The 16,043-nt window shown below is 44.6% G+C and overlaps 3 protein-coding genes across 6 annotated transcripts; 1 reads left to right on the plus strand and 2 right to left on the minus strand.

Moving 5' to 3' along the window:
- Positions 1–357: 357 nt before the first annotated feature.
- LOC131664595 (sensory neuron membrane protein 1-like) lies at positions 358–9,695 on the minus strand. 3 transcript variants are annotated; one of them, XM_058935823.1, is made up of 9 exons: positions 2,706–3,087; positions 2,384–2,628; positions 2,153–2,310; positions 1,883–2,082; positions 1,596–1,804; positions 1,169–1,427; positions 882–1,096; positions 586–812; positions 358–453 (listed from the first exon to the last, which is right to left on the minus strand). In XM_058935823.1, the coding sequence occupies exons 2-9, from the start codon at positions 2,495–2,497 to the stop codon at positions 393–395; spliced, it is 1,443 nt and encodes a 480-aa protein (XP_058791806.1). In that variant the 5' UTR covers positions 2,498–2,628; positions 2,706–3,087; the 3' UTR covers positions 358–392. The 3 variants fall into 3 exon arrangements, with proteins under 3 accessions (XP_058791806.1, XP_058791805.1, XP_058791808.1); XM_058935822.1 differs by having other exon boundaries at positions 390–522; XM_058935825.1 differs by lacking the exons at positions 2,384–2,628; positions 2,706–3,087 and adding an exon at positions 9,582–9,695 and having other exon boundaries at positions 390–522.
- Positions 2,702–5,218, minus strand: LOC131664677 (sensory neuron membrane protein 1-like). Its single transcript, XM_058935981.1, has 5 exons — positions 5,088–5,218; positions 4,798–4,997; positions 4,000–4,516; positions 3,692–3,938; positions 2,702–2,716 (listed from the first exon to the last, which is right to left on the minus strand). Exons 1-5 carry the CDS (start codon positions 5,216–5,218, stop codon positions 2,702–2,704), a joined length of 1,110 nt encoding a protein of 369 aa, XP_058791964.1.
- Positions 6,630–15,709, plus strand: LOC131664599 (Y-box factor homolog). Of its 2 annotated transcripts, XM_058935830.1 has the most exons (7): positions 6,630–7,093; positions 8,100–8,163; positions 9,950–9,983; positions 10,056–10,338; positions 10,427–10,749; positions 11,514–11,576; positions 12,164–15,709. In XM_058935830.1, the coding sequence occupies exons 1-7, from the start codon at positions 6,967–6,969 to the stop codon at positions 12,215–12,217; spliced, it is 948 nt and encodes a 315-aa protein (XP_058791813.1). In that variant the 5' UTR covers positions 6,630–6,966; the 3' UTR covers positions 12,218–15,709. The 2 variants fall into 2 exon arrangements, with proteins under 2 accessions (XP_058791813.1, XP_058791814.1); XM_058935831.1 differs by lacking the exon at positions 11,514–11,576 and having other exon boundaries at positions 6,631–7,093.
- Positions 15,710–16,043: the final 334 nt, after the last annotated feature.

Below are 16,043 nucleotides of genomic sequence, written 5' to 3' on the forward strand. Positions count from 1 at the left end.
ACGCAGCTCCTTTGTATTTAAAATCCACGACGCAACGCCAGCTAAGGCGCGCTACACCCTATAGCTGACGCCTGTGCGTTTGCCTCTACCTACCGCGTGCTATGTACGTCTCTTGTCGTTTTCTCCTCGCGGGTGAGCGCCCAATCGAAAGCGACGAACCTGCAGCTCGAAATTGCCGCGGCGATCGCTCGCGCGGAACGCTGACGAAAGCAAAACATCGTGCGTCATTCGACGTGATTTCAACGTTTTATTGGATCTCCATAGAAATTTGGCGTGGACATTTCGACAGAGCTCGTTTGCCGCAGAGATCGAGTGAGAGAGACCACGGATGTCGACCCATACTTACCAGCGTCGCGTCGCTCACATACGTACTGCAGATCGAGGAAGAGGATTCACTCGGGCGTCGACGTCGATTCCGCTGGCTTGGATCGAACCTCGGCCACCTTGCGCGACCTGTAGCCGAGGTAGCCCGCCAGTGCGCACATCGCCAGGCCGCCGATCATCAGCGCGCGCTCCAGCGTCCTGTGGGCGCGCCGCGCGAGCGATCAGCGGCCGGAGGACGCGGCGGGTCGCGCGACCACTCACCTCGCGAGCTTGAGCGTGCCGTGGCCCTGCCTGATCTTCTCCACGAGGAAGTCCGGCAATACGACCACCTGCTCCGTCCAGACCATCGGCAGCATCGCGTAGCTGTAGTTGCGCATCAGCCGGAACGCGTCGATCTTGATCAGCTCCATGTTGAACTGCGCCCGCATGCGGGCGCGCACCGGCGTGCCGGTCAGCGCGTCGAAGTCCACGTAGGAGCGATGCTTCTCCTGTCGCCGGGACAACAGATCGAGCGTCGCGCGGACCGATCGCCTCGCGGAGACGGGCAACGAACTTACCATGTCCGGCTTCGCGCCCTCGACTCGGCTCAGGTAGTACGGGTCGGCGAGATAAAAGTGCGGATTCGACAGGATTATCGGCACGTTCAAGCATCTGAACATGTCGTACACGCCCTTGCGCAGGCAACGGTCCGGCGCCAAGCAGTAGCACTTCTCCTCGGCCACGTGGCCGCCGTCGACGCCGAGGTCCACGGTGTAGCGCAGTAACTTCAAGCCTAACGACGAAAGCCACCTCTCGTCACGAACGTGTTGGGCCAAGCGCCGCGGCGCCTCGACCGAATGCCCACCTGAGTACTCGACCTCGGAGTCGTAGGTCAGCTTGAGCCTTCGACAAATCTGTTGATTGACCATCGTTATATCGTCGCTCTTGCTCAAGTACGGCGGGAATATCGTGCCGTCGGTCCCGCCGAGCGCGTCGCATTTGTCATCGTGCCAGGTTGACAAATTTGCTGCACCGTTTATCGCCACTATTTTCCCGAGGTCCTTCAGATTTTTCGTTCCACGGTGAATGCGAACTCTGTTCTGCTTCTCGTAAGTGCCGTTCAGCTTGAAGAAAATAACAGAAAAATGGCGTTTTTTTCTTCGGTTTCGTTACAGCAGGACGTCGCGCGTTTCTCTTTTTACGATTGTCTAAACCATGGGGATTAGAAGAGCAGCCTGTGAAAAAACCTCGGCAACGATTATTAAGGATCCCCGTATTTTTCCACGACTTACAAATCCGAACATCGATGTGTAGAACACGTCGCCTTTTTTCATCACGGTGAAGTCGAAAAAGCGCTCCTTCAACAGGTTGCACGTCAATTTGCCAAAGAATTCTTCGACTCCGGCGCAGGGAATGGGGAAACCATCGAACAGTAGAGTTTTTACGTCCGTTTTGTAGAATAAGCTCTCCGGAGTGTTCAGCAATGAATCGACAGATCTCGCTTTAGAATACGAGTGCTAGTTGTAATAATTCGTGATATTGACTTGTCTGCGTGGAAATAACACTGTCGCATTCTTACACGCGAACGAAGCCAAAGGAGCCTTTTCCTTCAAAATTCCAGTGGACGCTGTCATGATGTAAGTATGAGGAAAATATACTTCTATCTCGACGGAGAGTCCTTTACTTTTCTCGGGATTAAAGTGATATATGTTTTCCAGTACGTATGAAACAGTGTCGTCTTCTTCGTGATCGATCTGCTGCGTCTTTTCCTCGTATATGCTACAACAATTTCAGTCGCAATTACGTTCGAGTCCGTCGACTTTGCACTGCAACTCGGCATTCAACTCACTCGTAAACGAACGGCCCAATCTCTTGGATTATCGGTTTACCTCCGTTTTCAATTTCCACTCGGTTCGTTACGTTGAACACGTACATATGGCTTTCTGTGACGAACGGTAGCTTACTCCATATGTCCCTCATAGGCCAGCCTTTCTTCAATGCCACTTTCTGAAACACACATTAGTTTGAAACAAAAAATAGAATATTTTATCACGGTAAAGTTTCACATCTTGGGACGTACTTTTTTCATTTCGACTCTCATAATAGGCGGTAGTATCACAAATTGGAGCAGAATACTGAAGATGACGGTGAAAACACCAGCGAAACCGATTTTTTTAAATCGATGCAGTGACATCAAGATATTTTGTTCGCGCTACGCTATTCCTTTTTACTAAATATCATACGATTATTATGTAGGAGTGTTGGATCATCCTTCTAATCTTTTTTTTTATTTTGTTGCGGTGTAGTTGTTTATTTATTTTTATTCTACAAAAGTAAGTATAAATTTGCATGCACATGAAGAATATCAATTGACTTGATTTAATTATAGGAAGAACTTTTACGGTGGTTTTATCTGCAATGTTCGAATTTCAGCTTGGAACAACAATTCCGTGTAAAAAAATTATTGTAATGCACGATAAAATTGGTGTCGCTCAAAGGCAAAACTATACCGCTTCATAAAAACTACTTTTAGGGAAGAATGATGTGCATAAGCCTCGCATCGGTAGAATCGAATGACCATTAGTGCAAGAAACTGAATGATTTCCGATGAAGAAGTGAAAGAAGAAGAAAAAAAAATACGAGTACCCAACGCCAGGGTCACTAAGGGACTCTGCCATGCGAGCGCTACGACGCTCTACGAGTCGGCAAGAATAACGAACTTTCTAGGCGACACTTACGAGGCGACGGACAGGGGCATATAAATACAAGTGCCGGTGCAAGTATCGGGCGCGCGAGTCCGGGCGATACTGAGCAGAACGCGGAAAGCCGAACGTCTTTTGAGCGCGCGAGCTATAGGCGCCTCGTCCCTCCTACGCCCGAACATCCCGCATTGATTCACCGCGAATCCAATTGTTCGAGAATATCCTTGACCACGGGAGGGAGGAACATTTGCGTTCTACGCGTCTTGCGTACGTCCGTACTTTTTTTTCCGACGTCGGACGCGAATGCAAACGAACGTTTTTGCCTCTTGTACGATCACCACCGGCACGCATCAGGAATATATAATTTTGCACATCTACGATCCAAGCAATGCGCGATCGCAGCTGACTAATTGTTGCGCGCGGATGAGAACTGCCGACAGACGTAGCGAACTAGCCGAGGCTGGAGGGGGCTCGCCGGCGGCGTCGCTGCAGCCCGGTCCTCCCTCGACGCGGCCGCTCGGTATTCCCGAAGGGCGCCCGCTGCGACGAGAGCCAGGCTCGCGAGCGCGAGCGCGTATCCGAGGGCCCTGGGCGACGGGGAGGCGCGCGTTCGGCTGCAGGGTGACGTGGTGTCGAACCAGGCGAGCGGCAGCATCGCGTACGAGTAGTTGGCGGCCAGCCGGAACCTGCGGATGGGCAGCAGCTCGACGTTGACCTGCAACCTGGCGTGGACGCGCAGCGGCGGGCCGCTCAGCGGGCGCGAAGGCGGCGTCCGCGACGCTCGCCGAGTAGCGCGGGTCGGCCAGGTAGAAGTGCGGCCCCGACGCGACGAACGGCACGCGGATGCAGCGGTACAGGTCGAGCGCCCCGCGCCGCAGACAGGCCGCCGGGTCCACGCAGTAGCAGCGGTCCGCGGGTACGTGCTCGCCGTCGCTGCCGATCGCGCCGGTGTAGCGGTCGAGCTGCAGTCCTAGCCCCTCGCGGACCTACCGACGAACTCGGCGCTGGAGTGAGGAAGGCCAGGGTGAGCTTGCGGCACAGCGTCGGCAGCACCACGGGCACGCCCCGCTCGCGCCTCGGGAACGGCGGGAAGATGGACGAGTCGGTGCCGCGGAACGCGTCGCACTCGTCGTCGCCCCGGGTCGCGAGGTTGTCCCGGCCGTCGACCTCCACCGGTCTGCCCAGCTGCTCGAGGTTGCTCGCGCCGCGCTTGATCCGGATGCGCCGCTCCTTGTCGTAGGTGCCGCTCAGCTGCAAAGCACGCGCTCGTTCGATCCGCTTGCGCTCGGCGCCGCGCTCCGTCCAGCTTACGTAGCCGAACAGCGACGCGTAGAACGTGTCGTTCTTCCGCCTCAGGGTGTACTCGAAGTAGTTCTCTCTCATCTCGTTGCACAAAGCTTTGCCAAAGTAGTCTTCCACCCCGGCGCACGGAATCTCGAAACCCTCGAACAACGCCGTCCCCACCTTCACCTTATAGAATGCGCTCTGCGGCCTATTCAGTATCGTGTCCACTTTGCGGAATCTGCGTTTTGCCGGTATTAATATACGTTTATTTTTCCATGCGCCAAGTAAGAGCAGCGCTCGACTTTTAGTAAGCAATCGTTATGCGGCATTTGGAAAAAGAGAAATCGACCGAAGGTCTGCAGGACGCGAGAGAGTGCGCGTAACGCGCGTGAAGACGCTCGTGAAGACGCTCGTCCCTCTTGCCGAGTGGCAATATAGTGTGACTTTGCGTCGTCTTAATTCTTTCGACTTTCGATACAATTCAATCAACCACCGGGACTATTCTTACTTGTCCAAGACAACAGTTGCGGCTTTTCCTTCATCGGCCCGTTCGACACTGTCATTATGAACAGATGAGGATAGCAAATTTCCGTATCGTCGGACAGACCCTCGCTCTTGTACTTGTTGAAGTAGTACAAGTTGTTCGGCACGTAAGACACCGTATCGTCCTCCTCGTGGTCTATTTGTTTGATTTTTTCCTGGTGCACGCTGGCGAGCATTTTTTTCTATTTCAAATTATACAAAATCCACGTTTCACGCGGCAGGTGTGACGAGCAAACGAAACAAGCTGCTACGTACTCGTAAACGAACGGTCCGATCTCGTGAACGATCGGTTTGCCTCCCGCGTCGATTTCCTCGGGATTAGTCACGTTCAACACGTACACGTGGAATTCCGTGGTGAAGGGCAGCTTGGTCCATATGTCCCTCATAGGCCAGCCATTCTTCAGAGCCACCTTCTGCGCGCAACGCATGCACGCGATTATATTTCCGCTCGCGCAACGTCTCGACGTCTATGCTCACTCTCTTCACTTGGTATTTTTTGACGGCCGGTAGTATCGCAGTCAGGTACAGCAAGCTGCACGCGACCGTACCCATGCCCGCGATGACAATTTTTTGCGATCGTCGAAGCCTCGTGTTCCACTTGGCGCGTCCACGTAACGACACGTTACGCCCGTACCAACCGACCGATATTTCAGGATAGCTCGCCGAGTGCACACGACAGAGAGCACGTCGCTCCTCTCGTCCTGGCGAACTTATCTCGGCGGGGCCGACCAGCTCGGTCCGTGCGAACGCGAACGAATTATCGAGAAATGTAGGCTCGCGAGAATCGACTAACTGAACTCGGCAAACGAGCCCTCGCTGATCGACTGGCCGAACGATATTAAACGGAAAAACTTGGCGTAAAGTCCCATTTCAAGTACTCGCGCGGCGTCGCTCCATATATCATTGCGCCCCAGTGCTGAGACACTTTGACCCTCTGGAACGTTCTAATTGGTTGAACTCTCTTTTGCGAGCAAGTTCCTCGCGGGCGTCTATACGCGGACTGCTTTTCTAGCGCGGAAAATCCTTGATCGTTCGTTGGCGGTGCTTCGTGACGACTTTGAACGCAGTTCACATCGATCGAGGATATACTTTTATTATTAGAACGGAAATCATTCGCTTATTTTAAATCAATGTGGTACGAACAATTCATAGTTTCAATCGGATAAAGGCAACTTTTGAATTCGGCAAAGACGACTCTCGAATGCAGCGTATAGCATGGCACTGCGCTGATACTTGTGCAATTTTTTGGAATGACGTTTGTAACGATAGCCGTAAGCAAAGAGAGAACGTTGCTTTTCGTATACCGCGAAATTGCAAGGTTCTGAAGTTATCTCTTGACATATCAGGAGGTGACATCTTATTTACGTAAATTATTGTGTGACAATCATAATATCGAATGGGCAGAGCATAGCCGCGGAATCACAGGAATTTCTATAAGTAAAGTGCAAACACTTTGGTTGCTTTAATAAAATATTGTATTGACATTTAGGTGATAAAAGATCAACAAAAGGCTACAATCATCGCCTTCATTTATCCCAAAATACCAGTACAAGTAGACTTTTGTGTTTTCAGTGAGCGAAAGGCTCGTGGCGACATCCGCATGGTTAGCAAAAAACTTTGTAATTCCCGCCCGCCTCTCGGAGATGCGAAAAGCCACCGCGCGGTTTTATAGCGCGTCGACATCGCGTCGGCTATGCGCGGCCATATTGGGAGAAGAGAGTGAGAGAGAGAGAGAAAGAGAGAGAGACAGATAGAGACAGATGCCGCGCGCGGCGTGGAAGGGAGCTGCCGGGTGTCCTCTCTGCGCAGATCCGCCGATCAGAAGGGAACCAACAGTGCAAGCGTGAGGACGGGAGAACATCTAGGTTCGGCAGCGGCGTGTCCAACACCTTACACACACCACCATCACCATCACCGACTCTCCATCTCTTCAGATTACTTCTGTTAAAGAGGGAGAGAGTCCGACGACGTATTTTTACCATCGAAACTATTGAAACATCAACAACCCTCAATCAAAGCAAAACAGCAAGCAAGTTTCGTTAAATTCAACAACAACCGACTTTTTTCGGGGCAAGAACAGCGACAAGGCGCTTTTCGTCGTTCCCGCAACAAGCGTACATTTCAAAGAGTAGACATGGCCGACTCAGAAAAGCAGCCCGAGCAGCAGCAGCAGAGTGCCCAAGCGGCATCGCCAACTGCTGGCCCACAACAGCAGCCAAAGCAAGCTCAGCAGCAACAGCAGCAGCAAAAAATGGTCATTGGTGAGTATCATCGGCTAGCATCCACGTTTTGTTTTTATGTACTTTTTCTTTTTTTTCCCGTTGTCGCTGCACCCCGTGCGCACGAGCGCGAGCGCGTGTTCGCATATCCTTCCTGTGTAAAATTGTGTGAGTGCGCGTGTCGCTCGCGAACGGATTTCGGACGCCGTAATGGCGCGTAGACGCCATGTGGCGCTTTCGCTCTCGAAATTTCCGACACGTGCAGCCGATACTACCGCCGACGCTTGCTGTATAACCTATCCGCCAGCGATTTTTTTTCTTTTTCTCCCTCGTCTGAGCTTTGGATGCGTAGACGCTAGCTTTATTTGGATTTAAAAAAATATGTTTCTCCAACGCCCTAATACTCTCTTATCGGCTTCGCAGCAGCACGATCATGATACTATTCTCGTCGCGCCCTTCCCCGATTACGTAAGTCTGCGCTAGCGTCCGAACCAACGACGCAAAGAATTGGACGCATGTTGTTTAGGTTCAATGAGTTCAGGAATTTCGTTCGGTTGTTTGTTTACCGCAGAGGCGCGTATAGACCGTTTCGCGAATTTTCATGCCAGGTGTTTTGAATTTTTCGGCTCGCCGACATTTTTGAACAAGCTTCGAGGAAATTTCGGAACAGCGGGATTCACGTATACAATTAAATTTAATTTTCGAGCTCCATTGCCAGCACTTGCAATGATTTGTTACTTCAGCAGACTAGCCTGCAATCCGGGATTTCTTTTCGATAGTTGGTGTCGCGCGAATTATACCTACAACGGAGCATAATACGCGTCGCTTCTCGTCCATCCAAGTTGAATGCATGAACTTTTAAAGCGCGCGAACATCCAATAAGTAATATGTCACGAAATTTCGTGCAAAGCCATTAATGTACTAAATGATTGTTATGACACGCCACGACATTACTTGCAGCGAATTTCCTGAAAAAAATCCAAGATGAGGTTTCCGATAAATCTAACAGTATTTTACTAATAATGTTGTTTTTCTTTCTTATTTTCAGCTAGCAAAGTTACTGGCACGGTGAAGTGGTTCAACGTGAAGAGCGGCTATGGGTTCATCAACAGGTCAGCATTCAAGCGCTCAATATTCTTTTCATCGCCGATCGATCGTTTCACATAAGAGACGATGGCAGCATTTTGCTCGATTTGCATTTGTGCATAGCGCCCGATAAAACTCGAGAAGTGCAGCTTTTCGGAAAAAGAGGGTTTATCGCCTCGTTCATTTAACACTCGATCTCCGCGGTTGTTTTTCATTCAATACGACGTCGACGCGTGCTCCGTAGCCGTATTCCATCGCTTCATAATTCACGATTGCAGCTCGGCAAGGCAGCACGATTATAAAAAATTCATACGGCACGTATGTCATTGCTAGCGCCCTGCATATCATCGCGAGCGAAAAAGTCGAAACATTCGCTATCTAGATAAATATTCGATTACCGTATGACCTGCACACTCTCGGGCATCTATCTATTTTTGTAGAACATTCGTCGGTCAAAATGTAATTTTAGATACACGGAGAGAGAAGTTATTCGAATATCTTACGTTTGAGCGCCATCGCTCGACGATTTCCATGATCAACGTTTTCGTTCGACTACGTTTGTCAACGTAATATCCGCGCAAATAACGCTGAGGATTTCGATTGAGAAGCAAACAAATCCGAACCCAACTATCGCCCAATATTTGATGAATCTTCGCTTTATTGAGTGCACTTATCTCGAACGATACTCGCGCATCTACATCAATTGCGTACTCGTGTAACGTAAGTAATGCACGAATACGAAAAATTCCCCCGAGATTCGCGCGTATACCTGGAGAGAGACAGAGAACCAGAGAAAAGAGAATATAATGGAAAGTAGGCCACCCCAAAATCCCTGTCGGGCTGCATGATGTGTACGTGTTTTTTGCTTTAGCCTATTTCTAGGCTTCCCTAACCGGTGATGTGTGCGCGCGCCAGCCCGTGTGGCATTTGGCCAATCGCCTCGTCGTCTTCGTCCTTCCCCCTTTTTTGCATGCACGTACACGACTGATTAATTATCGCTGCCGAGGCGCAATGATGACACTGGCTGTAGCGAAGTTTCTTCTCTCTATCTCGGTGATCGCAAGTGGACCGCGTCAATTCCAAATGCCTCGGCGAACGCGAAAATCGAAATGGATTCCCACCGAATTCACTCGTGATCAATTCTCAATTTTGGAGCGAATCCAAAAAGGTGGCGGTTCTATTAAAATTCGCCAGTAGCGAAGAAAACTCCCTGCATTGTGTCTGATTTGCCCTTATTTCTATATACCTCGCGTGTGCTGAATCGATGGCCCCGCTGCTAATAATTAAAGACCGTCGCCGTAGTCGTCGCTGCGTGCAGGAAGTCTGAACGCCGTCGACATATCCGGAATTGTATGTGTATGTGTGTATGATGCGCGCGAAGCCTTATAGGTTATGTTTGGCTCGCGGGGTTACCAAGCTTATCATACGTATAGTCATACCTCACCTAGTGCACGCATACAGGTTTTTCGCTCTTTCTTTTCTTTTTCGCATCACCAACATCTCTTAGCCGATTATTTCATTATAGGCGGCGACGTATATCGATTTTTCAAGGTAGCAGCGCACGTTGCCCCGATTTTTTCCTTTTTCCTTTCGTTATGTAATAATTTTATGACTTTAATCTTGTCTTCGTGCGGCTTATATTTTTCGTGGCCAACTGCAGTTTGTATTAACGAGAATCATTACGATTAGGTTATGCAAAAGCAGTCAGTGTCTGAATTTGTCATGTTACAAAGCGTACCGCAGCGCGTGATTGCTGTGCACATGTACTTTTATAACAATGCATTTATGCGGCATTTGTCTTTAATGTTACAGGAATGACACCAAAGAAGATGTATTTGTCCATCAGGTGAGTTTCTCTTCGTAATTTATATCTACTGAGCAAATATGTTCAAGCATGCTAATGCAATTGATTTTTTAGTCGGCAATTATTAAGAACAACCCGAAGAAGGCAGTGCGAAGCGTAGGCGATGGGGAGGTAGTCGAGTTCGACGTGGTGATTGGCGAGAAGGGCAATGAGGCGGCCAACGTGACCGGGCCGGACGGCGAGGCGGTAAAAGGTTCGCCGTACGCCGCGGAGAAGCGTCGTGGCTATCGCCAGTATTACAATCGGCGCGGTGGCCCAGGACAAGGACAGGGCTCCGGTGGCCCCAGTAACCGATCGGTACGCCGCAACCGTGAGGGCCAGGAAGGCTACGAATCCGGTATGTCATATTTCTGCTTCAAGGCATTTTCACAACAAACCCTTTCTCTATCTTTCTATCTCCCTCTCTCTCTCTCTCTCAATTGCAGGCGAAGGTGGTAAGACCGGAGACGAGCAGAGCGGCGGTGAAGGTGGCGCTAACCAGGGTAGCCAGCAGCAACGTCGCTACAGGCCACGCCGTCATTATGACGGTTTCTACCGCGGTGGTAGACGTGGCGGCGGTCAAGGCCAAGGTGAAAATGGTCAAGGCGATGTGAGCAACCAAGGAGATCAGGGCCAGGACGGCGAAGGTGGCCAGCGTGGTGGTAACAATCGTGGACGTGGCGGACCACCGCGTCGCTTCTTCCGACGCAATTACCGCGGTGGACGCGGTGGTGGACCCGGTAGACGTCCACGTAGCCAGGATGGCCAGGTGCGATATTCATACTTTCTTTAGCACGTTTTACGTAGTATTTCTTTTTCTTTTAATGGGACCAATTGGAAATAAGTAGAAATCATTTTTCTGTTATCATCTTTTCAGTTTAAAAAAAATTATTTTAGTTATAGTCTTGTTGTGTTGGACTGATAGTTGAGTTTACTTTGAGAGAGAAAATATGAACTTTCAAGTTTGTTTCTTACAATGATCAGTGTAAACAATTTGCTATATCAGTAGTATGATTTCTTAATCCTTGAATGATACTGATTCCTTTTTATGTATATGACGAATAACGCGTTGATTAATTTTAACCTTATGACTAGATCTTGCTGTTTGCCTAGATATAATGCTCACTGCGTTGCAGAGCATATATAATATTTAAAAAAAAGTTTTTTATAAGCTCAATAGAACGATTTTCTCTCCAAACTAAATGAAGTTAATTTTATTATTCAAAGCTTGAAGCTGATATACTTAGTATTTACAATGATATCATAAGCATGATTCTGTTTAAAAATGTAATTTTTATGCTTCTGATGTGATTGAGTTTTATCTTAAATTATTTCTTTTCTTTTTCGTTGCTATAAGTAGTATTTAGTTGATAAGTATACATATAAATAGCACAATCTTGGACTTCAAGCGAAGGAGCTCCTTTCAGTTCAACACAAAATAATTTTCAAAGTAGAGCTTGGCATACTCATACACATACACAAAACACTCGCACACACACGCATTGCTGCACGTATCTCTTGTACTCTTTTCAGTCGGAGCAAAAGTCAGATGCACCCACGGAAAAGGATGCACCCACCGCTGCACCTGCCGCACAGGTAAACTTATTCGCACTAATTTTTTTTTTTTTTGCTTTACACGACTTTTCTTTTCGTACGTAGCCAAGCTGTAGCACGTTAGATTTTATTGTTTTTTGTAGATTTTATTTTGTTGGACTTATTTCTCTTCTATCCTTGCTATTTTTTCTTCATGTATGATGTATATATGTATATACGTTTACCGCTTCAAGATTTCGTTTTCATACAGCAGTTTGGTTGTCGGAAACTACTGCATTGTAACGATTATCATAATATGTAAATTTTTTTATTCTGAAAATCCATATGATAAATGAAAATTTACAGATAGAACTAGCTTTTCCTGTTAAGCACGAATGAATTTATTACACACACACACACACACACACACACACACACACGCGCGCGCGCGCACGCACGCACGCACGCACGCACGCACGCACGCACGCACGCACGCACACACACACACACACACACACACACACACACACACACGAATACGAATACGAATACATAAATAAGTAAATAAATTAGTTGGATTTTCAGAGTAAACATAGCTTTCGCAATTACGAAATTAAATTCTAATGAGATGTAAATTGTTTCTTATCTAGGATAATCAGCCGGCGCAGAACGCATCCAATTCAAACACCGAAGGCACTGCTTAACCAACGACACTCGTCGCCACCGTAAAGTCACCATCCCTCTCTGCATAACATTTCTATCTGTTAGAAAAAGAGGCGACGGAAACAAAGAAAATAAAACCAACCACATCAGCTAACAGCAGCAGCAACTAAAGCAAAAGCAACATTCTATAACAATCGCTATAAAAAAAAATAAAAAAAAAAAAAAAAAAGAGTGAGAAAAGAAAGATTACCAGCAAAAAAAACACTACTCCACAGTCTCCCCACGAAATTCAATCGAAAAGAATTATGCGAAGCAACAAGCTAAAATTACGGTACGTAACGTAGAGAAAAAAAGAAGCGTTTTTGGTAATCCAGCGAGCGAATAAAAAACAAGTATTGGTAATTAGAGCGAGATGTTAAAAAGCAGTTAGATCAGTGTAGAGAGTCCTAATGACGATGACACACTTATACACGTAAAAAACCTTGTTTTTACTGAACGCGTTTATCCATGAACCTTGGATAGTTTAAGTTTTCTTCAATCTGCGTTTTCGTTCGTCGGTTTTTCTTTTCTCGTTCCAGTCAACCTCGTGATCAAATAGGTTCGCGAAAAAAATGTGAATTTCCTTTAACTAATCTTATGTCCATCTGTAAGATGCGCAACTGCTCTTCTTTTCATTACTGCTGTCAGAAAACTCGAGCAATTAGTACTGTAATTTTTGCTATTTAATGCTAAACTACGTCAGATTACATTATTACTACTATTACTACTATTTCGTGGTGTGAAAAAAAACATGAGAAACGAGACAATTAGCGGTGGAATAGTCGAATTTATGAATTATAAGATATAGAAAAAAGAAGAAAAAAATAGTAAAATGTAAGAAAGTTTAAAAAGGAGAAAATCATTAACCGATTTTCGATCAAATTTATCAATTGACAGCAATAAAAAAAATGTACGGTCGAAGGAAAGTTAGGTCGATTTTGTACCAGACTTATCTTCGTACTAGAGAGAAACGAGACCGAGACTGTATAACGTATAGTGTTGTACGTTAATGCAAAAAAATGACAAATTTTTCATTCAATCGGACGATTAATCGCTTTTTTGTTCTCGTTTTTTTTATCGTTCTATGTTTTACTTTTAAACATTTTCGCCCTTGCAACGATCCTTTATTTTTTTTTCTATTTTTTACGTTTCGTCGAATGACCATGTACAACCTTTATTGCCTTTGCCAAAACTCGGTACAATAAAGATAACGAACTACAATTATAAAATCATGGATAAACAAAATTTGTATTTATAATAACAAGAAAATCTGAACAAGATGAAATAGCAATGTGTCGATTAATATTGTTGTAAGTGACGAAAATATACAGAACAAAATGTAGAACTTTCGCTTGATCGCTGACAGAAAGGCGTCCATCCTTTTCTTTTTTTTTCGTAAAACCCCTGGTGGGTTACACGTGTAATTTAAAGTTTCTTGAATAGAATTGAAATGAAATTGTAATTTTTGTAGCTTATCGAACTGGCCTTTTTCAATGCGCATAATTATAAAAATGATCAAATTGAACAATGAGATTAAAATATATTTTGTAATAGTTCGATAAGAATGTCGCTTCTGCGTCTACGAAGTAAATGTGTGCATGATTGATGGTGGTTTTAAGTATTCTATTGAAAATTATGCCGACTGACCACCCTATACATGTACCGTTCCTAAATCATGAAAATCGTTCGCATGCATTTTTTTATAAGAAAATTCGCCAATAAAATTGTTATGCGCCATTTTGTCAAAAGAATAATGCGGAGAAAATGAAAATGTTTGTGAAGAAGTTTTGCATGGTCTTTTTTTTATAAAAAGGAACAATCATAATCTGTAAGTGTCTACAGAACAATAAAGTGTACAATTTTTCATTCTAAAAAAAAAAAATTATAAGAGAGCTAATATCATTCGTCAATGTACAATTATCGAGTCTCAGTCTCATCATTTTTATTTCTGTATACTTCTATCCGTTTTCTTGTCTCGTCAGAACAATGTAATGTGGGACGAACAATTTTTGTCGCCCCCACACCACGCACGGGCGCGCGCGCACACGCACACGTACACATACACACACGCATACACACGATATCTTTTCTCTATATAATAAAACATCAAACTTTACCACCATCAACTCGCGTCCCTACTTATGAGTAAGTATATGCGTTCTTCCTTGTTTTTCGTCGGTCGTCGACGTATCCTTTCAAGTTTCTTTGTTTCGTGAAGAAAATGAGTAAAATCTTATTGAAATCCTTTATGATTTGTGTGTCGAAAAAAGGCAAACATGCTTATAAAGCGAAATCAAGGAGAGAAAAAAATATAATAATCTAGGAATTGCTTTATCGGGGGAGTTTACGAAATTCTACTGTGCTATGTTTTTGAAATCTTGCGTTATAAATAACTTTGTCAACATGTTGATCATAAAAAAACTTGTACACGCATTTACTTATTATAAAATATCCTGAAAGGATGAATTAAAAAGAGATAAAAAAGCACAGTTGAGCTGCACTCGTCAAAGCAATTCGAAGGTTAGTTTTAATTAAAAAAACAACTATTACTATTATTACTACTATTGACAAAGAGACCGAGTGTTTAATCCATTGGAGAGAGAAAGAGAGAGAGAGAGAAAGTCGTGGCTGACTGTGAAAAATTATACTACTTAAAGATTAAAAAAAAAAACGTAAGATGCATGTGTTAAGTGAAATTACAAAGTTGAGCATAGTTACTAACAATCTTAGAAGAAACAATATTGATACAGTTTAATAAAAGCAACGGGATAAAGCTCAAGGGGAGAGACTGATTTAAGATCGTAGGGAGACTTTAACTTCGATCTTTTAGCTCGTCTCCTTTTCATGTGAAGAAATCTCAAGTATAAAAAAGCGGTTTTTTAAAAGCAAGTTTCATAATACGATAAACTAAAAATGTAGTGTTTTGCCATGCAAAGCCAATGGTTTAAAGATCACTGAAAAAACAGTTAAATAATCACAAAAAAAAGAGTAAAATACAAGAAAAAGCATGCACCGCCTTCTTTCGCTTGTTTCATCCTTAGTCGAAAATAACTGGCTATACGGAAAAAAATAAGGAAGGATTTTAGAACATAATGATGTTGGTCGAGTGAGGTGGTGTTCAATTTTTTTTTGAGCAAAATCTCTTGTACGACTTCAGAAAACAAAATGTGAAAAATATTTAAAAAAAAAACAAGAAAAAACGATTAAAAAAAGAAAACGAAAAAAAAAATGATTTGATCGCAGACGGCAAAATTTGTTCGTTTTGTGGAACGAAAGTTGCACGTCCGCGTTAAGCGTTGCGCAGAGTATTACCCAGTGAATTTTGTACCGTGAACAAAAATAAAAAAAAACTTTAAGAAAAATGAAATAAAAAAAGTTGAAACGTGAAGCTCTAATGCTAATTTTTCGTAACATGGATATTAATTTTTTCACGAAACATGTGCATTATAACGAAATAAACGAAACAAAAAAAAATCGAAAAAATTTTACAAATCTAGAAACTTGTGAGTTCTTATTTTCTACGCCCTTGATCATTTAATTCTTTATTTACAAATGCAAAATAAGTTTATGTTTCTCCAGTTGTATTTTCTTCGTTTTAAAAGCTTTTAATTTCATATTACAATATCAAACTTGTCTTAGAAAGAAAAATGTAATTCAAATTATTAATTTCATGGATTTTATGAATATCCAAGATTACCATAAACTTGGAAAGTCAGGGAATTCTCAGAATGTCAGGAAATTTTATTCACTTTGGAAAATGTCATGGGTATTTTATAAATATCAGGAAAAAAAATCCACCTTATTATTTTCTCTAATTATTTTTTTATA

Source organism: Phymastichus coffea, unplaced genomic scaffold (assembly GCF_024137745.1).
Source record: "Phymastichus coffea isolate CEN01 unplaced genomic scaffold, Cenicafe_Pcof_1.1 PCOF00044, whole genome shotgun sequence".
Classification (NCBI taxonomy): Eukaryota; Metazoa; Arthropoda; class Insecta; order Hymenoptera; family Eulophidae; genus Phymastichus; species Phymastichus coffea.